Below are 25,067 nucleotides of genomic sequence, written 5' to 3'. Positions count from 1 at the left end.
ACTGACTATAAGTGGCTTTAGATTTTAAGGGATAGTTTAAAATAACCCTGAGTGTTTTCCTCAGGTCCACAAGATTATGGTAATATGCACATACAAGCTTTATCAGATTGATTACACACAAAAAGTCTTACTAATATATGAAGCACAAAATATTATGACACTGAATTCATTTATAGAGTTTCACTACAGTATGGTTTTCCTCATGTTTTTGAAGAATACACACATTAAATTCAGAGTTTCTCTACAGAATGGCTAAATTCATATAGTTTCTCCCCAGTATGTGTTCTTTTATGCTTTTGAAGATGACTGTGTTGAGCAAAGGCCTTACCACACTGATTACATTCATAGGGTTTCTCTCCAGTGTGTGTTCTATTATGCTTTTGAAGATTACTCTTAGCTGCAAAGGCCTTACCACACTGATTACATTCGTAGGGTTTCTCTCCAGTATGTGTTCTTTTATGCATTTGAAGATGATCTTTACGTGCAAATGCCATATCACACTGATTACATTCATATGGTTTCTTTCCAGTATGTGTTCTTTTATGAATTTGAAAATTACAGTTTTGAACAAAGGCCTTAACACACTGATTACATTCATAGGGTTTCTCTCCAGTATGTGTTCTTTTATGCATTTTAAGATGATCCTTTCGTGCAAAGACCTTACAACACTGATTACATTCATAGGGTTTTTCTCCAGTATGCATTCTTTTATGATTTTGAAAAGCACGGTTTTGAGCAAGGGCCTGACCACACTGATTACATTCAAAGGGTTTCTCTCCAGTATGTGTTCTTTTATGACTTCGAAGAATACTGTGATGAGCAAAAGCCTTACCACACTGATTACATTCATAGGGTTTCTCTCTGGAATATGTTCTTTTATGACTTTAAAGAACACTGTGATAAGCAAAGGCCTTACCACACTGATTACATTCATATGGTTTCTCTCCAGTATGTGTTCTTTTATGCAATTGAAGATGACCATGACGTGCAAAGTCCTTACCACAGTGATTACATTCATAGAGTTTTTCTTCAGTTTGTGGTCTTTTATGTGTTTGAAGAACACTGTGTTGAGCAAAGTCTTTATCATACTGATTACATTCATCCAGTTTCTCTCTAGTACGTGTTCTTTTATTCTTTTGAAGATGACTGTGGTCAGCAAAGGCCTTACCATTCAGATTACAATCATATGATTTCTCTCCACTATGTGTTCTTTTATGACTTTGATGAGTTTCATAAAGAACAAAGTCTTTATCATCTTGACTATATCCATAGGGTTTCTCTCCAGTATGTGTTCTTTTAAGCATTTGAAGATGACTGTGATAAGCAAAGGCTTTATCACATTGCTTAATTTCACAGCATTTTTCTTCAGTATGTGTTTTTTCATTCCTTAAAGGATGAGTGTTATAAGACAAGGCTTTAGCACAGTGAGAATATACTGAAAACTTCTCTCCTGTTTGATTTCTTTCAATCCTGAAAGGATAATTGGCAAATGTAAAAACTTTACCACATTCAATGCACTCTTAAACCTCATATCTATATAAATGAATTTCATATTCTTTCCAATTGTAAAAAGGGATTAAATATTAAGGTTTTATAACTTTGTTTGAAATCATGTTTTGTTCTTTCCTTAGGGGCCATTTTGCATCTGGAAAAATATTTGTGATAAATTCCTTTGTGTCATGGTTTACCATTTCATCTATACTTATCCCTATATTTTTTCCATGATATTTTTCACATTTTTGAAGAGAACTGCATACTTTGATTGCTTTACCAACTCAACTTTTCTGCATTCATAAATTTTACTATATTGTGAATTATACATTCCCAATGAACTAAGACACCCAGAAGTATTTGCACAGACCAAGAACTCATGGGGGTTTTTGTGATGTGAGTTGGTTTATGTATTAACAATGATGGTAGAAAACTAATTACTTGTATAATTGGACTAAACTCAACAAGTATACTCTACATGAGAAATACAATTTATCTTCTAACTGTTCTATAGGAGAGATATGATAAATCTTTCCATATCCCTATGTTCATATGCTTGTGTCAAGAATAACATGATATACATAGGAAAGAAAGAATAGTGGAAGATTTCCACACTGAATTCTCACAATTTGACTTTCTGTTCTTCACAGACTTGTGGTATAGATATTAAGGTTTCTCCACAACATCTGCCCCTTGACCCTTGACTCTAACAGCTGCTTTCACTAAAATTAGCATAGTCACAAAAAGAATATGAGTAATACAAGACTTACCATGGGTTATTGATTTAGTAGAAAGTTTTGCAGCTCTACTCATTATCCCTAAAATGTGTACACATTTTTTGTCATGAGTAGCAAGAAACCAATGGACCGGCAGATCTATAACATAGCTCTCGTGATGCTATGAATCAAATGGTGATATCTGTATAAATATTGCTTTCTTGACTTTTTCTTAAATGAAAGCCTTGCAAATGCAATTCACATACATGAAATTGAGGTATATGGATTTGTGAGAATTTAATAACCATCAATGCTTTAAAGCTCTTCTTATTTACACTGTTGCTTTTGTTTATGAGTTTATAATGTGTCCTAGGACATTATAAACTCATCAGAGACACATTGTTATGAATTTGCACAAGAAAATTACCTTGCATCTCTTCTAGAACATTGACTATGTTCTTCATTGTTACAGTCTCCCCAAATGTATCCTAAAATACAGTACCAGAATATGTAAGTGATATTATTTAACATTGTGCAACAATTAGCTTATTATCTTAAGTGCACCTAAGAATTATGACTGCATTATTCACCCCATTTTCTTTTTTCTAAATCAAATTACAGAACAACATAATAAACTAAGGAAAAGTTGTCTCCTATTATGAAACATGAAGGAAATTCATTTTTACCTATAGTAGTGAGGTTCCTGTAGGTCTCCAGCATCACATCTTTGTAGAGATTCTTCTGGGAAGGATCCAGCAAATCCCACTCTTCCTGAGTGAAGTTTATATGCACATCATCATAAGTCACTGCCCTCAAAAATATGCCATACAAGTGTACATTGTAACCATGACAGTGACAACATTGGAAATGCATACTTCTTTGAAAGTATAGTTGTGGGCTGGAGAGATGGCTCAGAGGTTAAGAGCATTGCCTGCTCTTCCAAAGGTCCTGATTTCAATTCCCAGCAACCACATGTTGGCTCACAACCATCTGTAATGAGGTCTGGTGCCCTCTTCTGGCCTTCAGGCATATATACAAGATAATATTGTATGCATAATAAATAAATAAATAAATAAATAAATATAAAAAAAAGTATAGTTGTATGATTCTGGTGTTTCTTACTCTTTTTTTTAAATATTTATTTATTTATTTGTTATGTACACAATATTCTGTCTGTGTGTATGTCTGTAGGCCAGAAGAGGGCACCAGACCTCATTACAGATGGTTGTGAGCCACCATGTGGTTGCCGGGAATTGAACTCAGGACCTTTGGAAGAGCAGGCAATGCTCTTAACCTCTGAGCCATCTCTCCAGCCCCTCCTTACTCATATTCTAAGATGTAGACAGTCACTTTAGAAGAACATTTAAAGGAGAGACAATTCTGTCATTTCTCTACACTTTGAATGGAATTTCACCTTTTGAGAGCAATGTCTATTAACAGGGAGAGACAAGAAAAAAATCAACAGTATATCATATGCATGAGACAATTGTATGAAAAATTACTGACGACAGAAGGGAAAAGAAAAATGGACAAACTGGGTGTATTGATGCAATGTGCCTTTAACCACAACACTCAGAAAACAGAGGTGGGTATATTTGTCTCTGAGTTGAATGCCAGTCAAGTCTATGCAATCAGGCCCAGGAGAGGTGGCAGTACACATTAAGACTCTGTCTCCATTGCAAAGCTCAATGTAACAAACAATGGGATAGAAAAACTGAAAGGCTTTTTATTTAAGTTCCTACAAAGAACTGTTTTCACTCCAGTTCTGTAGTCTTCTTCCAGACCCCTGAAGTACCCTAATATAAACTGAAATACCAATAATATTTTGAAGCAAAACAACTTCCTGTATAAAACAGTTACAAGTGGACAGATGAAAACAGTAGAAATATAAATGTTGGTCATAAATAATCAACACAGAGCTGGAGAGAGGGCAGAGTAATACAGCGCTCTTGCTGATCTTGAATGGAAGTGGACACATTTGCCAGTAGTTACATGGGAATCAGAACTCTCCATTTTTCCATGGTCAGGATTTTTGAGATCCTTTGGTCACTCTGATGACCAGGTATCTATATGGTGCATATCCAGGCAGACATATAAAATACTCATAGTGATTTTAAAAAATCAAAGCAAGCATAACAAGCAGGAAACAGTTCATGCAACTACAATTTAATAACTCAGAATACTCAGGCAGTATTAATGTTATGAATACATGGCATCCTGGGAATCAAAGTGATACCCTCTGCCAAATTTTAAAATTCAAAATGGACATGAAGCTAAGCATAGTAGCATATACTTGATATGAAAAAGTCCTACATTCCAGGGCCATCATCCAATAACAAAAAAAAAAAAAAATAGAGCCAGGAATGATGCCTCCCTTTACTTTCAGAAATTTAGAGCCACACAATGACTCAGATAAGAAAACACAATTAAAACAGCAGGTTACAAAACTCCTGAGCACTGAATAGTAACTGTTTCTTCTATATCTTATGTAATTTAGAGATTGAGCCTATAATGATGATAAAAGCATTTCAGTATAAGCATGAAGTTGGTTGATTAATATCAAACACAACACAGCAGATATGAATGTCAGGAAATCCATGAGTATTGAGACTCATAGCATATAATCAGGAATTTCATCTAGAAAGGCTTCTCCTACTAAAGATTCACAAAAAGATGAAAGAAAACCCACCAAAGAGAAAAACTTGTTCACATACATGGTATTTTCTGGGAGGTTGTTCATACGTCAAGTACATTCTGAATCCAGTCACTATTGGCTCATGGTCAACAATGAAAAAACTGCATTTAGTCATTTCAATGACTCACATTTAAAGATCTTTGAAGGACACTTAAAAGAAATTAAACACTAGCTCAGAATTGAAAAATAGATTGTTATTTATTTGGGGGTAGACTCACAAATCTCAAGTCTATGCTTGAACAAAGATCAAAAACCGAATTGTGCATCCAGAAAGTGACCAGACTCATGCTCTACATTGGCATATATACTATAAGAGGCCACACTCTACTGGGCAGGAAACCACTGGCTGTAAGTCTCTCTACAGCACCTCCCCCTTTTGTTTAAATAAGAGTTCTAAGCCCAATACAAAATTATATACAATAAGAACAATATATTCAATAATTATCCTATCACCTAACTAGATTAAGTTTTGTATAATAAATAACTTGACCAAGTCATGAGTGGAAATTAACTACAACTATCTAGTCTTCAACCCCACTGAAGATCCAAGAAGGGAAATAATTTTACTTGAGTAAGCAGGAAGTGCAATCAAGCAACTTTCAAAATGTGCAACAAATAACAGAGACAACTGGCTACCTGGGCAATCATCCAAATTCTCATTTGCAATGTTGAAGCAACCAACTTTGGCTAAGACCTAGAATAACTGACAGACCAATTTCAGAGGTAGGAAATTAACAGTCCTGCTTATTCATTTTCGGATACCATCTATCTTGTCAGTGGTTGAGACATGAACATGTCTTTGCCCAAAGGCCAGTTTATGTCATCATTGAGGTGGCAGTGGTAACAAGTTACTACGTGTTATGGTAAAAAATATAAACAAAGAAGATTATATTCAGTTATCTTGTTCTGAGAAGAAAAAAAGAAGATATAGAAATTATAGGATAAATGATAGATTACTAAATTGGCTTTAAATCAAAACCAACCATTTTTATTAAATATTTTACATTATTATGGGTTTTTGTATATTAATACATATTTGAGGATATTTTTGTTATACTGTATATGTTTCTAATCTTGTTTAACATATTTTTATATATTTATGCAAATTCAAGGTTATTTTTGATAAAAACATACTGTACATATATTTCTACTCTTGTGTAACGTTTTGTGCCCAACAAGTCACTTAACGATGTAAAATAAATCTCTAGCCCTGTTGCCAAATAAAGAGGTCCAGGCTCTTTCTAAGAGGGTATCTGAGCCCAGAAAAACAGCCTACTGCAGGTTCCCAGGCTTACCGGGTCCTGTGGGGAGGAATTAGCACCAGCTTGGACCCCGCTGGCATGTGTGCCTCCACGGGAGGCCTTAGTTCCGTGACCCTGGCACTAGCACAGGCTACCTCCCCTGGGCAAGGGCCACAGATCTTTGGCACGAGGCTTCACATGGCACCTGCAGAGGGGAGGCTGCCATTCAGTCCCTAGCACCTTAGTTTCCAGGGAGAACAAGCCTTCTCTTTGGAAAGGAGACCCTTCCCCACTCCGGGAACCTCATTGGGGATCCCCCAAGGACCTGGCTCCAACCTCAGCTCCATCCACAGTGAGCTCCTAGCTGTATAGCACAAGCTTCCCACACCCCCACCTCAGTACTCACAGCAACCTAGCAGCTTTTCTCTGAATGGGATTCCAGAGGCCCCACTTGGAACAGAAGTGGATGAAGGGAATCACAGTTGTGCCAAACTGGCACATTCCCAAAGACCCCCAAAGAGAGACTGGGGAGGGGATGATCAATGGCTGACTTGACTGGTGGGCTGGGAGGAAAGCTAGTAAACCACCAGAGGCCCCATGAGGAATCCATTCTAGGGAACTTTTCAGGTCAGGATTGGTGGGCCATCTGGAAGACTCAACTTAGTTCCTTGGCAAGGCCACATCCTTCACCATGGGAGACTCCTCTTGAGCCCTCACACTAAGCCCAAGGATTGGGGAGCACCAGGCCTGGCTGAGGTGGCGCTGGGAAATGCTAGCTTTTTCACATAGGCAGTGGGCAGAAGTGGAAGAGGAAGGCCCTTGAAGACACTCCTGCCTGTAAGAGCTGGGAAGACCTTGGCATTGGCTGCTATAGGGGGAGGGAACACCCCGGACTGTCTAAGGAAGCCCTCCTCCCCCGAGTCCTCCTGCACGGTGCTGGTGGACTCCAGGTCAGCACAGGGACTTCAGGGGCAAGCATTCCCCTCTCGTGGATACTCTGGCCCCAGTCTCTACCTGCTGTAGCAGGGAGCTGTGAGCAGAGGTGGGCAGGATTACACAGCCCAAGAGGAGGGATGAGCCATCAGCTGGGCTTATTCCTGAGCAGCGACTAAGGGAGCCAAAGCCTTTGTTTGGTTTTAATACAGCTAAGATGGCTCTCCCGTTAGTGAGCTCCCCTGTGGAGTGGGGTGCGGAGGAGGCTCAGTGCCGCCCCAAGACCGGGCACTGAGGGAAGAGTAATGCGCCCTGGGCTCGGGAGATGATGCTAGGAGTTCGAGCGTCAGCGCGCTGGCGACAATAGCGGAGGCTGCTTGGCCAGGCAGCATAGCTGGAGCCCTTGGCGAGCCTTCCCGGGCCTGTCTTTTCGCCTATGGTGACAGCGGAGGCATCAGGGCCGGCAGTCGCAACAGAGAGCAGTGCGGTTCAGCAATGCAGCCCCGGCAAGACAAGGACAGCCAGGGCCTGCCGTGAGGTGCAGGACTCCCGCGCTCCCCCCCCACATCGACCCTGGCCTGGGGGCGCTTCCCAGAAGGAGGGTCAAAGAGCAGGCGGTCGGACTGGGTGTCAGGCAGGGGAGGGGCAGACTGCCTTTATCAAAGTCAGAGGGAAGCTGGCACAGTACCTGCCCTGTGCTCTGTGATGTAATGGTTTGACCCAGAGGAGGGGGGATTCTCTGGATAAGCTCTCCCAGGTGACAATATAGGGAACCTGATCCAGTTGGCCATAAGGGTCAGGCTGGAAGATTTTTTTCTTTAACCTGCAAAACAGTATCTAGATTGAAGGCCCCGCCCTGTGGCCAGTCCAGTTTAAAAGTGGGCCATTCCAAGGAGCAGACCGCTTCCCAGCGTTACTTTCGTATTTCCAAAGACTCTATGTTTAACCTCCTTCCAATGATCTAAAGTCAGGGTCGATGGGGTGGTCACTTGCTGCCCCATGGTACCAGATTTAGACTCAAGTACAAACAGATACACAAAAGCAGAGATGCTCCATGAAAAAGACATGAAAAGTCAAAACCAAACTCAAAATCAGAAGCTGCGCACCACTACAGATTCAGATGGAGGTAAGCGACAAAAAGTCATGCCTCCTGGGAATTAGAGGAGTGACCTGGTCACTCTTAGCCCCTTCAGATTACTGGAGCATCCTCCAGATTTCATTGAGATACTGGCCCTACATAGGTACAATTTCTCAGAATACCAACGAATGCAAACTACAATAGTCACAGAAACAAAAAAAGCAGACAGGCAGACAAAGACAATATGAGCGCTCCAACCTCCATATGGGCCTGGAATGGGTCTGGAAGCAACTCACTTCTCGGCCAATGCACCAAAATGTTGGACTAGAAGTCCAAACATCAGGGAGGAGTTGCTCCAGACACCACTCACATAACCATAATTGATGCAAAAGCAAGAGGAATTTATGCTGTTATGACAGGGTCCTTCAGGTTCGGGATATAAAGGACATCCGATAGCTGCTACAGCCCATCTTTTAAAGCGAAAAGCCATTGACACAAGGGGGGGAACATGAAGGTTGTTTTCCAAGTTATTGGATTGGCTTATTCAAAGGGTTACTAACAGTGACTGGTCTATTCCAGGGCAGGAGAATAGCTTCCTGATCAGGCGAGATAAGGAGGAGCATCTGTGAGCCATCCTGACCTTGTCCCAGTGACTAAATCAACACATCAGGAACTGAGTCAACATCTGTGGGTTGTCTTTGCCTCAATTCCCAGAATGGAGTTCTGTTTGAAGATTATTCACAAGGACACTGGAGGATGAGTAGTCAGGATGTGTGTGGGAGACTGTCGGGTTTCCAAATGCTGAGAGGCTTCAGAAAATGTCTTTAGAGCTGAGAGGCCTCAGAAATGCATTTAGAGTCCTTCAGCGATGTGCCTGGTGTCTGGTTTAAATCGGTGGTGGCTTCTTTGTCATGGGTTGGCGCCAAATATCTGGACAATCCAGTTGAAGAATGTGTACCCTAGCATCCTAACCTCTAACAGCCCTGCTTAAAACACATTTATCTTCTGGGTGATGTAGAGGCAGTCCTCCCTCAGCTAATTCTACTTTGTGAAACTGAACTATTTCCAAGGCATTGGAAAATCCTTTATATCAGCAATTCTCCTCTTCTACATTGCGGCTTAGAAGTGCAGCGCTACCCAACAGGTGATATCCCTTGATATCCTCCACATAGTTAAATATAAATGGAGATTTATGTAAAAGTTAAAGGCAAAGTTCTCAATATTGAGAAAATACAGGAGAAATTAGGCTTCTCCGAGTTTGGCATATTGAAATTGACAAGAAAGATGTTTGTACACTCAGCGCCCTGCTCCCAATTCTCTAAGGTAATTAAGCCCAAAGCGCAAGTTATTCAGAGTTCTGTCCCTAGATTTAGGAATTAACAGGACCGCATGGGACTTCACAACACAGGGAATCTGGCGGCAGGTTCCCACACGGATCCCGGGAGGACGCACCATGCTGTCTCCCACCCCTCACCCTCTGCTCCTCCCCATCAGGAGACAGCATTTCCCCCGCTCACCATGTTGTGGTTTCTCAGCTCGCCAAAGCTCTGTTCATCATCTCCCTGCAACAGCAGATTCACTGCAGCACAGAAGCCACTGGCGCCAGGTCCTCTGCAAAGTCCATTCTGAAAGCGGACGCCCTGAAAAACCCGGCACTACTCCTGACTGGCAGGTCACCTGGAGGGCCTGATTGGCTAGTGAGGTCTGAGTGACAAGAACACCTCCCACAGAGCTGTAGTGTGCTTAAAGGCACAGCACAGAGGTTTCTGGTCATTTCTTCCACCCCAGTCAAACATCTTTTCTAGACTAACCGAGGTATGCATTTCAATATTACTTTCCCTGGCTCCAAAAGTAGACACTGTCATAATCTTGCACTCCATAGGAACTTTCCCTTTTTCCTCCAGGACACACTGTGGCTAGCTAGCTTATACAGTGCACTGTGCTAGGTGGGTGCAGGAATTCCCTGTCCCACAGGAGAAAGAATGCCCAGAATATTAACAATTAAAGAGAGTTTTAAGGTCATAAAAGTAGATGCTTATGCTGTGGCTTCATGCTGAGGTCAGATGAACTGAAGGTCCTTTTTACATGGTTTTCACAGATATTTCACACAACAGAAAAGAGAAAAGCAGGAACCAGATATCAAACAAGATGATAGGTCTTTTCCCCATCAGAGGGCTTGATGATGGTTTTATTACTGAAATTTGAAGCAAACTCCAGGAAAATGAATAATAATAAAAAGGGTAGTGTTCATGGAAATGTGAATACACAGAGAATAATGGAGCTAGAAGGAATGACTTCATGAGCACTAAGTTAGCCAGCACATCTTCCTCCATGGTAGGTGAATAAAATATACAACTGCAGTATTCAAGATTCTCCACATGAACAGGGCAGGTAGAATGAATTTCACCATGTGTGTATATGTAAAAAGTGGGCTTATTAGAATGTCTCACAAGCTGTGTTTCAGGTTGTCTAAAAATAGCTACTTATAAATGACAATTAAAGAATCCAGTAGATTGCGTCTCAGCCTTTTCCCAAAGATCAAGTGAAGAATCCAGTGGTTTTCCAGCCCATGAGGCTTGATGTCTCAGCTGGTTTTAAGTATTCACCAAAATTCAAAGAAGTAGTCTCTAGTACTAGTAAAGGAATGAGCTTGGTAGGCAGAGCAAGGTGACAACAAAGAGACTTTTCTACTTCAATATACTTTCTATGTAACTGCTGCTACCAGAAGGTGAGAAGGTTAAAGTTAGATCATAGTCTTGTTTGATTCAGATTTTCTTGTTTTGGTGATTTCAAGACAGGATTTTTTTTGTGTAGGTATGGAAATCATTAAGTAGGCTGAACTGGTATCAAACTCAGAAAATCCCAGTGCCTCTTGTTGTGCCCATATCATGACCCCCATACAGAGACCACCAGAGAGGTCCTTTAAAATCTCTTAGTACAGAAAATAGAACACTAAGACAAATAACTATTAAAGGGACTAAAGATAATCTAAGATAAACTATAATTATGCTCTAAACCTACATCATCCAAACCTCTCCAGAATCACAAAATTCTAATCAATTGATTATTCTTGCAGGAGGCCCAGTGTAGGTGTGGCGTTCTTCTGGGAACAACTGTTCACAGTTGTTTAGTCCTGTGCCATTAGGCAGAAATTCACAATGACTGGAAAGGTTACTGAGAAGTTTCTTTATGACATGGGGACTAGAAAGCAGAGAGAAGGAATACAGGAAAGGCCAGGGAAATATATAACTTGCACGGCACATCTCCAGTGACCTACTTCCTCCAACTATACTCTAAAGATCACACTAACCCCAAATGGTACCACCATCTGGGAAACAAGTCAATAGGCATATGAACTATGGGCTCATTTCATTTTCAAACTCTAACCATGGCAATGAACTCCTAAACACTAAAGCTAGACTTCACAATTGCTAGCCATTCTGTGTCATCTGTATATCTAACATCTATCCATCTGTTCACACTGTTTTCATAACCTGCTTTCTAGGAGATGACAGTGGGGCATGGGGGGGGTGATGTTAAAGTCCTTAGTGCAAGAATTAGATACCTGATTTTGGGTTCCCAGCACCCACATAAAATGTCAGGTTCTGGATGCCTATGCCTGTAATTCCAGGTCAGGGGAAGAAGCAGACAAGAAGATTCCTGGGATTTATTGATTAGCTAGAGTAGGAGAATTTGAGTGCTCCACTTTAAGATACTATCTCAAAAAAAATTAGAAAGACAGATTGATAGGTACATAGTTAGGTAGAGAGATAAAGCACTTGGGGTCCAATCTCAAGGCTACATGGAACTATCTGACAAACTAAACCAAAACTAAACAATACTGACAGAATATCTGTAGTTGAGAAGGCCTGAGAGGACAGGTGAGATTTTTTTGTAAGAAGAAGGAACTCAGTTTGAGCCCAAGAATCCATGCTGAAGAGAAAACGAAAAAAGTCACAAGGACTTTTAACACTAGTAATGGGAAAGGGACATGGAGACAAATGAGAACCTGGGGCTTGTTGGTCAGCTAGCCTAGTCTACTTGGAAAGTTACAAAGCAATCAGAGACCCTATCTGAAAAGAAATAGAAAATAAAAGTTTGGTCAAATCAAAGTCCTGAAACCAGAGATTCACTTCTGTCTTCCAAATATATACACACACACACATATATATATATATATATAATCACATACTTATATTTCCACAAGTATATACATACAGAATGCCCAAACATACACACACAGTTGTACAATAGCACATAGAAATTCATACAATAGTACATACAATTCATTGCTAGCTCTGACTGTGTCTTTCTATGGTTATTTATGCTGGTTTATATTTGTAACACACACATTCTCAGCTATTGAGTAGGTTTGATGTAAAAAAGATATCAACTTTGTGACAGGTTTTGAATATTTTGCAAAGCAAATCCCATGTACAAGGAACATCTGTGGTGGAGTGATTATTCTGTTGTATACTCTGAAGATTTGTCACTCAACTTGCTTTAATAAAACAATGACTGTCCAGCAAGATAGGCATGAGACAGAGGGAGCATGTCTAGATTGTGTCATGTTAATAAATGTTCTACTATGTGGAGAATATGTGTTAACTTAAAAATGTCACAGGTAGTTAGTAATAAGCCTGATATATTGGTCAAGTATTTTCAATTATTAAAATCCTCTATGTAGTTACTTTGAACTGATATGTAGGAAAGAAATGACTGTTTAAAAATGGCATTCCAGAAGAGCAGAGGTGTGTAAACGAATGCAGACAGATTTTAAATATATAATTATATATCTTTAATGTCAAAATAGACTTACAGAACCACCATTCCAGGGGAGACCAGGAAAGCAGAAGCGACAGCTGGGAGCTCGCTCGCCAAATTTATAGGCAGCCATTAGCCTGAGGCAAACACGCCCCCCAAGGGGCGGGGCTTATCCCTACATCTCCCCTTTTTGTCTAAATAAGACAGAACCAAACAAATTAGAACTATATACAATAACAACAAATAATAAATATAACAAACAATATTTAGAACAAAATCTTTGCTAAACATTCTATCTCAAGGAGTCCAAATAATGTAGACAGTAACTACAATTATATAATTTTCAACTCAGTCAAAGATCTGAGAAGGGAATAAACACTACTCAACAAACGAGATATATCCAAAATGTGCAACAATTGACAGAGACAACTGACTACCTGGGCAATCACCCAAAGTCTCGTTTGCAATGTTGAGTCAACCAATTTTGGCTAAGGCCTAACATAACTGACATACCATTTTTAAAGACAAGGAACTTTTCAAAACTATCTTACCCTGTCTTGGCAGGATATGACAGTCCTGTTTTATCCACTGATGCACGCTCTGTATCTCTGTCAGTGGTTGAGGTATGGGCATTTCTTTGCCCAAAGGCCAGTTCTGCCAAAAAGAAAGGCTCCAGGTGGAGTGTCTTTGATGCTCAACATTCTCTTGGGAATAGAGCGGTGTTGTCAGGAGCAATTGGGTCTCACTATCACGAAACTCTGAGTTAGATTAAAGACCATTTTCTACAACTCTTTGAAGAGGTCGAAGATTATCTATCTATACTGAGTATAATCTCAATATATCTAGAGAACCTGATTAGTCTAATTATAAATGACAAACTTAGATGACTATTTATCTATATAATTCTCAATATCTATCTAACTTAAAGACTAAGACAATAAACAACTGTGTAACAAATGAGGATAATGACCTCCAAATATAAACACTGTACAAATATACATTGCAATATGGTAAATATATATCAATACACAAACATTATATAAGTATCTTAATCAGAGGTAAAAATGTACACTGCAATATGGTAAATATATACAATATATATATATATATCAATAAATATATATCAATACATAAAAAATGTTTTAAACAGAGATAGAAATATGCATGCCTACAATAGTCAATATAACTTAACTTTGTATCAATATACAAGAATCGATACCAATATATTTGTCTAAAAGCAGTAACTCACAATTATAAATCTATTATCCCATCATTCCCTCTCTTTGTTTTTTCAAAATGACCCCTGAGCTTTTAAAATTCCTCCCCCAACCTCCCAACCCCTAAATGATGTCCCTAAACCCAGGGGTAAATTTTACTGGGAGAGGGGACGTCGTCCTCTAGAATTACTTCCAGCTGTCATGGGGGCGACGTTCTTTCTGGGGGATCCTGTGAAAGTAAAATGATGGTTAAATTTCAAGATCAATGTCTTTTAAAATCGCAAATAGTCTCTGAGTATTTTGTGGAGGTCTGGCCAGAATGTTGTACAAGATGTGCACCATTTCAGCTAACCAAATTGGGATCATCTTGTGCAGCTGGTATCCAAAACAGGTCTTGTAGTAGCGATATCAGTATCATGACGTCATATCAACCAGGTAGAGTTGTTGTTGTGGGGCCCCATCTTCTTCCTGGAAACATCAAATGTCACTTCAGGAAAAACTCATTGTTCATTATGAAAAACTTAAACATTAATCATATAGACATATATATATGTCTATATGATATATATATGATATATATATTAATACTTACAATATATATGTCTATATGATATATATATGATATATATATATTAATACTTACAAAATGTGTCCATCCATCAGTAATTAAATATTCAGGGTCGCTTAATTTCTTTGAAGATGAGTATTTTCCTGTGGAGATAAGAAAAGAACCCTGCCTCCAACCTATCTGTATTTCTTACCATCAGTATGCTCGACATCCTTAGGAAAGAATTGTTATTTATCTTTTCCAAGTGGCTTCTCTTCTTCAAACCGAACCTTTATTAATTTTGACGGTATCCAAAATTTTTCCTCACCTGTGGAGATAAGAGCAAAACCCCTTCCCCAACGTAGCACAAATCCTGGCTTCCATTGTGAGGTCAGCACATCCTTGAAATAAAGTGGTTGATGTAGTTCAGTAGACTTTTCCATTATCCAATGTCTTTCTGCTGCTGTTGTTTCCTTCTCATTAGCGTTGAGAAAATTCAAGGTTAACAAAGTGTTATGTAACCTATTTCTGGGGGTGTTTTTCACCCCTTTCTGTTTGCTCAACATATCCTTTATAGTTCGATTTGATCGTTCTATGACTGCTTGACCTGTAGGATTGTATGGTATACCTGTAACATGCTTGATAGTGTAATAATCAAAAAAACGTTTCATTTTCCTAGAAACATAAGCAGGACCATTATCTGTTTTTATTTGTGTAGGTATACCCATGATAGCCATGACTTCTAATAAATGAGTGATTACTGAATCAGCTTTTTCTGAACTTAAAGCAGTTGCCCACTGAAAGCCTGAATAAGTGTCAATGGTGTGATGAACATATTTTAATTTGCCAAATTCTGCAAAGTGGAACACATCCATCTGCCAGATTTCATTCCTTTGGGTGCCCTTTGGATTAGCCCCTGCTGGCAGTGGCATTTGGTTATAGAAAGAGCAAGTAGGGCATTTCTTTACAATCTCCCTAGCTTGTTGCCATGTAATTGAAAATTCTTTCTTCAAACCTTTGCTATTAACATGATGTTTTTTATGAAATTCAGAGGCTTGTAGCACACTACCAATCAATAATTGATCAATTTCTGCATTACCTTGTGCTAGAGGACCTGGCAGACCCGTATGGGATCGGATGTGTGTTATGTACATAGGCAAAGCCTGTTCCTGATCAAATCTTGAACCTGTAGAAACAATGAGGTTAGTTCTGTATCATCAGGTATAAATTCAGCAGTTTCAATATGTAAAATAACTCTTTCTGTGTATTGTGAATCAGTGACTATATTAACAGGTTCTTTAAAATCCCTTAAAACCATAAGAATGGAATATAATTCCACCTTCTGGACAGAATTATACGGACTTTGTTCCACCTTATCCAAGTCTTCTGATTTGTAACTTGCCTTCCTTGATTTATCGGCATCAGTATAGAATGTACGGGCTCCAGTTATTGGAGCATCACGGACGATTCGAGGAAGGATCCAAGAAGTTCTCTTTATGAAGTTAAGCCGCTTGCTTTTTGGATAGTTGTTATTAATGTCTCCCAAAAAATTTGCACAAGCTCTTTGCTATGGTCCGTTATATTCCCATAATTTCTTTAGTTCATCAGCAGTGAAAGGCACTATAATTTCTGCTGGGTCTATGCCTGCTAGTTGACGAAGTCTCAGCTTGCCTTTTATAATTAACTCAGAGACTTTTTCCACATAAGTTTTCAGTTTCTTACTTGGTTTATGTGGTAAAAAGATCCATTCCAAAATAATATCATCTCTCTGCATTAAAATTCCTGTAGGAGAAATTTTTGATGGTAGTATGACGAGAATACAATCGAGCTCTGGATTCACCCTGTCCTCATGTGCCTGTTGTAATTTTTCCTCAATCATTGTCAGTTCCTTTTCTGCTTCAGCTGTTAATTTTCTAGGACTGTTTAAATCTTTATCACCATCCAAGGTTTTGTTCAAATGAATTATTAGATCAGGTGTTATTCCAATAGCTGGTCATAGACTGGAAATGTCTCCTAACAGTCTTTGAAAGTCATTAAGAGTCCGTAGGCGATCTCTCCTAATTTGTGCTTTTTGTGTCTTAATTTTTTGCAAACCTATTTTATAACCTAAAAAATTAACAGAATCTCCCTTCTGAATCTTTTCAGGAGCTATTTGCAATCCCCACTTAGGTAAAAGTATATTTATTTCTTCAAACAGTCTGTTCAAGGTATCCATGTTTGAATCGGATAACAAGATGTCGTCCAAGTAATGGTATACTATAGATTTGGGAAATTTCTTGTGTATTATTTGCAATGGTTGGTTCACAAAATATTGGCACAGGGAGGGGCTATTTAACATACCCTGGGGGAGAAAGGTCCAGTGGTACCTCCTCGAAGTTTGAGAACTGTTATAAGTAGGCACTGTGAAGGCAAATTTTTCTCTATCTTCTTTTTGCAAAGGTATAGTGAAAAAACAATCATTTAAATCAATAACTATGAGAGGCCATCCTTTTGCTAATAAAGACGGTAAAGGAATTCCAGATTGCAGAGGGCCCATAGGTTATATAACCTTTTGATGGCCCTGAGATATGTCACCATTCTCCATTTACCTAATTTTTTCTTAAGCACAAATACAGGAGAATTCCAAGGGCTGGTAGATTCTTCTATATGTTCAGCATCTAATTGTTCTTGTACCAGCTGTTCTAAAGCCTGTAACTTTTCCTCAGCTAAAGGCCATTGCTTTGTCCATATTGGTTTCTCAGTCAACCATTTTAGAGGCAAGGCTGTTGGTATCTCTGAAGGGACATCAATTGCTTGTTCTTGTACAGCCCGAATGGCCGGTTTTCTCCGTTTATCATATCTTTTAATATTCTCAGAAATATAGGCTCTAGAAGTAGCGGGAATGTTAATTTCAGTATTCCATTGTTGTAATAGGTCACGACCCCATAAATTCATTGCAATATTGGCTACATATGGCTTTAATTTTCCTATTTGTCCCTCTGGCCCTATACTTTCAACCCATCTCGTGCTCTGCCTTACTCGAGATAGGGTTCCAATTCCCAGGAGCTGAACATTTACATTCTCAAGAGGCCAATACGGATGCCAAGATTCTGGGGTAATGATACTTACATCAGCACCTGTGTCCAGCAGGCCAGTAATAAAAATGCCATTTACACACACTCTCAATTTAGGTCATTGATCATTTATAGAAGTTTGCCAAAACACACGTAACTTATCTTTCTGATCATTATTGCTTGTAACAGTAGGCATGGGGCTTCCTAATTGTCCTGAAGAGGCACATTCTCTGCAGAAACTGTGAATGACTGAACCATGTTTGCCATGGGGGCCTCTGAAGCCCCCCCTTTCACATTTCCTGACTGTATCGGGTTGCCTTGTCTATCTCTTGTAGACCTGCATTCATTCGTCCAATGTCTGCCCTTTCCACATCTTCTACATAAACCTGAAGGCTGAGTCCTCCTATTTCTGTTATTTCTAGAAGATGCATTATTAATATTATTATTTCTGAAAGATGCATTATTATTATTATTTTTATTATTATTATTATTATTTCCGAAAATCCGTTGTCTGCAATTCCTTTTCCTATGACCCATTTTGACACAATTAAAACATTTGGTATTCTGGTGTCTCCTTTTACCATTGGAAATTGCTTCTTCTACCCATGCTTCAGTGCCATAATCAAATGTATCAACATTGAGTGTATGCAAGACCCATTCTTCCAAAATCCTTTTGCATTCCACATTTGCATTTTCATAAGCCAAAGACTCAATCATTATACGTCTTGCTTCTGGGTCAGATATTCCTATTTTACAGCCTTAGTTAATCTTTGTAAAAAGTCACTAAAGGGTTCTCTCTGACCCTGTTTAACTCTGACAATTGATTCCATTCTCTGTCCTGGGTCTTGTACCCTGTCCCAAGCCCTTAAGGCTGCTGTAGTACACATGGAGAGTGTGTTTTCATCCAAATTAGCTTGTTCCTGAGGGTCAGAAAAGAACCCTTCACCTAGAATTTTATCTAGGGAAATGTCAATTCCCTTCGTCTTTTCCTGCTGTTCTAAAATTCTAGCCTCTTGCCTGAATAAGCATTTCCATTTCAATTGTGGTCCACTCTCAAGTACCGCAGAGCTCAGCTGGAGCCAGTCCGAGGGGGTTGCTCTGCTTGTTATGGCCCAAGATCTTAGCATCTCTTTAACAAAAGAGGCTTGCATCCCAAAAGTCATGACAGCCTGTTTTATTTCCTTGAGGTCATTCATACGGACAGGCTCCCATGTATCCTCCTTGATGACTATAGGGTTTTTGGAACCAATCACCTTCTCTGTTGTTATTACTGGAAAGGCAGGTAGAGCTGTAGGTAGAGCTTTGTGGAAATTGTTCCGGAGAGATTTACCCATAGATGTAGTTAAAATTTGCCTTTCTACCCTTTGCTCTTCTTCATCAGAATTTAGAAATTCCTCAATCTTTTCAATTCTATTCACCATTGCCTTCTGCAATGTCTGAATCTCCTGTCCAGAATTATGTTCCAAAGCCTTCATTGAGGATTCTAAAGTATGAAGTTTGTCTTTTAGAGACAACATGTCATCTTTGGACATAATTTTTATGGCATAAACCGTGCCTTCTTGTATTGACAAGCTTTCCGCCAATCTGTCATAAGCTTTAGACAAAATCCGATTGTCACATTCAGCAGTTTTGATTCTCTCAGTTAATGTTTCATTTCCTACAGAAAGGGACTGAATCTTATGGTCCAAATCAGCTGTTCCCTCTTCCATAGTAATGAATTTCTCCTTAATATCAGCCACTAATGGTTCAGTTCCTACAGAAAGGGACTGAAGCTTATGATCCAGATCAGCTGTTCCCTCTTCCATAGTAATGAATTTCTCCTTAATATCAGCCACTAATGTTTCAGTTCCTACAGAAAGGGACTGAAACTTACAATCCAGATCAGCTGTTCCCTCTTCCATAGTAATGAATTTCTCCTTAACATCAGCCTGGAGAACTTCAAACTGATTCTTGAGAAGATTGTTATCAGCCTGGAGAACTTCAAACTGATTCTTGAGAAGATTGTTGTCATTCTCAATTGTTTTTAAGCATTCAATCTCTGCCTTAAGAATCATGGATTCAGGGCTGGAGAGATGGCTCAGTGGTTAAGAGCATTGCCTGCTCTTCCAAAGGTCCTGAGTTCAATTCCCAGTCACCACATGGTGGCTCACAACCATCTGTAAAGAGGTCTGGTGCCCTCTTCTGGCCTGCAGACATGCATGCACACAGAATATTGTATACATAATAAATAAATATTTAAAAAAAAGAATCCTGGAATCATCTCATAAAGACTTTATCATATTTCTATTATCAAACCATTTGGTGCCAATGAAAACTACGAATCCCAGAAGGATCCATAGATGTGGGGTGATAGACACCTCTTGTAAAATCTCCCACATGCTACAATTAAAAAAAACTGTTAAATTCTTGAATACTAATGTGTTCAGACATTTTATTTATAAAAGAAAATTTTTTTACCTGCAATGATCGGTTACTGCCAGTGGTGGTCTCTGTGTTTTTGGAGCCTGTCCTAGAACTAGCTCTGTAGAGCAGGGTGGCCTCGAACTCACCCTGGTCAGGTACCAAAGCCACAGAGAAACCATGTCTCGAAAAACAAAAAACAAAACTAAAATAGTTGTGCCCAAGAACCAGGCCCATCAACTCAAGGACTGATGGAATACCCACAGCCAACTGTTCACAAGAGGCTGAGACTACCAAGTGTGTTGGCTTTGGCACTAAGAATGTCCTTGGTCGGATCAACTGTTTTAAAGTAAGAGATTCTCTGTAAAGGGGGCTGGAGAGATGGCTCAGTGGTTAAAAGCATTGCCTGCTCTTCCAAAGGTCCTGAGTTCAATTCCCAGAAACCACATGATTGCTCACAACCATCTGTAATGAGATCTGGCGCCCTCTTCTGGCATGTGGGCATATATGGAGGCAGAATATTGTATACATAATAAATAAATCAAAAAAATATTATGTATAAAAAAAAACAGAGATCCGCCTGCCTCTGCCTCCCGAGTGCTGGGATTAAAGGCGTGCGCCACCATCGCCCGGCCGGCCTCAAACTCACAGAGATCCACCTGCCTTTGCCTCCCAAGTGCTGGTATCAAAGGCTTGCGCCACCACTGCCCAGCCAAGTCACTTTTTATCAGACCAAATCTGCCGCTGTGGCAGCTTTTGTTGCAAAACCGCAGGTACTTGAGTTTCTGCTAATTCAAGCAGTGGGGTTCCGCTGCAAACTTAGCCAAGGCAGGCAGAATGGGCCTGTGTGGCCGAGTATGTCTCGGACTCGGCACTGGGGCCGGAGTCACGAACTAAAAAACAGCACCCGGGAGGGTGCTGTGTTAGCTAGCGGGCAACCCGCTTGAGTCGGGGCAAAAATAGCCCACGTTGGACGCCAAAATGTAACGGCTTAAACGAATGCAGACAGATTATAACAATATAACAATATAACTATATAACTATATATATATATATATATATAGCTTTAATGTCAAAATAGACTTACAGAACCACCGTTCCAGCAGAGACCAGGAAAGCAGAAGCGACAGCTTGGAGCTCGCTCACCAAATTTATAGGCAGACATTAGTCCAAGGCGAACACGCCCCCCAAGAGGCGGGACTTATCTCTACACAGAGGCGTTATGTAGGGCTGGGTTGAAAGCCTCTGTCTAATAGCATCCGCCTGACCCCCAGTTCGGGGGGCACCTAGCCAGGGGCTGTCCTCCCTTACTCTAGCCTTGCATGTACTTGGTATTAACCGAGACGCGGAGAGCGAGTCTCGCTCGGGGGTCAGAGAAGGAGGAGAGTGACCGGTCCTGGGCTGTTCCTGCATACCCGGCGGCCACCAGAACTCCAGCCCTAGGGAGTGGGCAGGGCCTCTAGCCGCCTCTCTCCCTGCTTTCCTCTCCTTCAGCGTTGTCTACTAGCTACTTTTCCTGCTCTCTCTCCCAGGAGACGAACGTTTGAGCCTGAGATGGCAGCCACCCTGCTCATGGCTGGGTCCCAGATCATACTTAATGCCAATGCCTTCTCGACATTTCTAACCATGTCTCTAATTTCAAGAAGAAAGGCTGGGACTAAACTCCTAGATGCTAAGTAGTGAGGAAGCATTGTGTGATTTCAGGCCCCTGTGACATTTGAAGATATGGCCATGTACCTCACTCAGGAAGAATGGAGACCTCTGGATCCTACACAAAGAGACCTTTACAGGGACGCGATGCAGGAGAATTACGGAAATGTTGTCTCACTGGACTTTGAGATCAGGAGCGAGAACGAAACAAATCTGAAAGAAGAGCTTAGTGAAGATGTGGAGTTTGTGACCATGTCCGAAGAGCCTATTGGGGATGCTGAGAAGAACCTGGAAAGCGAAGACGTCTTTGAAAGTGGGGACAGGTGCGAAAGACAGTGGGGAGAGCTGACCGCAGAGGAGTGGGTCAGCTCCCTCTCCAGCAGGTCACTGACCTGCTGGCCCACAAAGAAGTTCACACAGGCATCCGCTATCACATATGTTCTCAGTGTGGGGAGGCCTTCAGTCAGATTTCAGACCTCAATCGACACCAAAAAACGCACACGGGACACAGACCCTACAAGTGTTACAAATGCGGCAAGGGCTTCAGCCGCAGCTCCCACCTTATCCAGCATCAGAGAACACACACGGGCGAGCGGCCCTACGACTGCAACGAGTGCAGGAAGAGCTTTGGAAGGAGCTCTCACCTCATTCAGCACCAGACAATCCACACCGGGGAAAAGCCATACCAGTGCAACGAGTGCGGGGAGAACTTCAGCCGCATCTCGCACTTGGTCCAGCACCAGCGGACGCACACGGGAGAGAAGCCTTACGAGTGCACGGCCTGTGGGAAAAGCTTCAGCTGCAGCTCCCATCTGATCACACACCAGAAAATTCACACCGGGGAGAAGCCTTATGAGTGTAACGAGTGCTGGCGAAGCTTCAGGGAGAGGTCAGATCTGATTAAGCACCAGAGGACTCACACGGGAGAAAAGCCCTACGAGTGTGTGCAGTGTGGAAAGGGGTTTACACAAAGCTCCAACCTCATCACCCATCAAAGAGTTCACACGGGAGCGAAGCCTTACGAATGTACCGAGTGTGACAAGAGTTTCAGCCGGAGCTCAGCTCTTATTAAACACAAGAGAGTCCATACCGACTAAGTCCTGTATTCCTGAGTAAGAAATGACTTGTGGAGGTACAGTTATATTTGATTTGATATCAGTGAGCTTCGTTTAGACTGACTTTCCTTATTGTTGGCCACGTTTTCAAACATGGAAGAATATGACCCCTTTGAAATTCCGACCCACAGCGTTGGGGAAATTTTCTCCTTCTCCAAAATTGTTTTCTTCACCGATTTTATTACATGAATTGCTTCCATCAGAAGCAGCCCCCATTCCTAGTAACTTGAAAGCTGAAGACCAGAGGACAAGATGCTGGTGGATGCTTAGTCCTGGAAATGGAGTAGGTTTTTCAAAAGTTGTTTTTTCCTCTCGTATCTTTGGCCCCAAAAGACTGTAGTGGGAATGTAGAACTGGACTAGGGTGGATGCAGCTGCTCTGGCAGAAGGCAGGCAGACTTGTCCTGGGTAGCCACTGTTCACACACCGAAGTGGCCAGGCTCATGCACTTCCCTTCCAAAGGGCTTTTTCCTTGAGTAGCTCATATTGGTACCTTGCCATCTTGCGCACAGGATTCTGCACGCTGAAGGCAGTGACTGAATCATTTCCCTTGTTTCTCACTTGTATATAGCTTGCATGCTTTTGAAAGCTACCCGAAGACACAGTGTGAAAGGAGAAGGGTACAAGGTTGAGGACCAAGGGCCCTTGGGTGGTGGTGACCTTAGCAAGAGATACCCATTGATGCTGTCATTAATCAGGTTTATGAATTGTCTTCAGAAATCACTTTAGAGATGGCAGTGTGGAAACTGCCTTTAGGAAAGGACAGGACGGCAGGTGATGATGGAAGGAGTAGAAGTGGGTTGACTCCTTCAGGGAAGGGAGCACCGAGCCCTTCCCAGGGAGCGACAGTCATTTCTGTGTCCTTTGCCATCTAACTTTAACAGTTAGGTCACTCGCCCTTGTACTGCTAACTCTAGGGTTTGATAGGGCCACGCCCCAGTCTTTATCATAGCTCGCTTAAAGGAATGTGTATGTATAGTGAAGTGTGTATTCTAATAGCAGAGACCGAATTCCTAAGAATCAGCATGTTCTTACGTGATGTAGACCATAAGATAGAACTGTAGGCATACTCCATGTGAGAGAATTCCTTATTTTTCTTGTGTTATGGGAAAGAATTTGAACACTAGTGCGCAGGCATGCACTCTCCTGTAAGGCTTGGTTTTGTACAGAACTAAACTCTTGCTCATATGTGTCCATCAGTTGTGAGACAATGACTGGACAGTTAGGTCCTTTGCCCTTTCTCAGACTGAGTTATCTTCTCCTGTGATGAAACCTCTTTGGCCTCATCAGAAGAAATGTATAAGCCTAAAGAGGAGTGTGTTTCCCGCCTCCAGGTACAAAGAGTTACAGTGAGAGTTGCCCAGTGTCGCCCAGTATCTCAGTTCTCTTTATCTCAGCCCAGGCAGGAATTATGAGTAGCCCGGATATTGGTGCTTACTTCATCCCGTGGGGATGGAAGGGGATGGGGCCCAGTGCATTTTATGGTGCTTAGTGCAGACTTGCAAATGTTAACATGTTTTTTTTTCAAGAAACCTTTTTTTTTTTGCAGGGGTGGGGATTGGGGGTGGCACATGCCTTTAATCCCAGCACTTGGAAGGTAGAGGCTGGCAGATCTCTGTGAGTTCAAGGCCAGCCTGGTTTACAGGATCGAGTTCCAGGACAGCCAGGGCTACACAGAGAGTCCTTGTCTTGAAAAAACAAAAATTTTTTTTTTGTTGAAGTTCTTTGGGATTTGGCATTTAGTGCTTTCACTACAGAGTCACTGTGAGCGCAGCTGGGTGACACCTACCGTGTCATTCACTAGTGACAGCCTCAAAAGCAACCAAATGAAAAGCACTCCGAGTGGCCCCTCCCATTTGAGCATGAACTTGGGGCAGGCACGTGGTTTCTATTCTGTACGGCATCTAGCCTGCTGTGGGTATTCACATTTTACCCATTAGGTGACTTATGTATCCTTGGTAACTAAACTCAGATATGGCATCTGTATGTAGCCAATGACTTCGTTGAGTCATTGTAAGTGTCTGCTTGGGAGTAGCTTGTAGAAGACAGCACCTCTGATCCAACTTCATTTTACCCCTTTCTCTACCTGGTCCCCATCCCCCCAGCCCTGCAACACCACCTCCAGCCTAAAGGTTTTGCTAGTGTGCCATTTGCTGCTTTTGCCTTGT

At 41.0% G+C, this 25,067-nt stretch overlaps 1 protein-coding gene across 1 annotated transcript in view; it reads left to right on the top strand.

The window, feature by feature from the left end:
* The window catches only part of LOC121458805 (zinc finger protein 436-like), a 74,584-nt gene extending 51,702 nt beyond the window's left edge, over positions 1 to 22,882 (top strand). The window contains exons 3-4 of the mRNA XM_041668151.1: positions 10,883 to 10,890; positions 22,232 to 22,882. Of these exons, the coding sequence (XP_041524085.1) occupies positions 10,883 to 10,890; positions 22,232 to 22,882 (659 nt within the window). The remainder of the gene's footprint in view (positions 1 to 10,882; positions 10,891 to 22,231) is intronic.
* The last annotated feature ends 2,185 nt before the right edge of the window (positions 22,883 to 25,067 follow it).

This window comes from Microtus oregoni, unplaced genomic scaffold, assembly GCF_018167655.1.
Source record: "Microtus oregoni isolate MIOR12 unplaced genomic scaffold, Mior012 000018F_ref0000195, whole genome shotgun sequence".
In the NCBI taxonomy this organism is placed as follows: domain Eukaryota; kingdom Metazoa; phylum Chordata; class Mammalia; order Rodentia; family Cricetidae; genus Microtus; species Microtus oregoni.
This window is presented reverse-complemented; position numbering and strand designations above follow the sequence as displayed.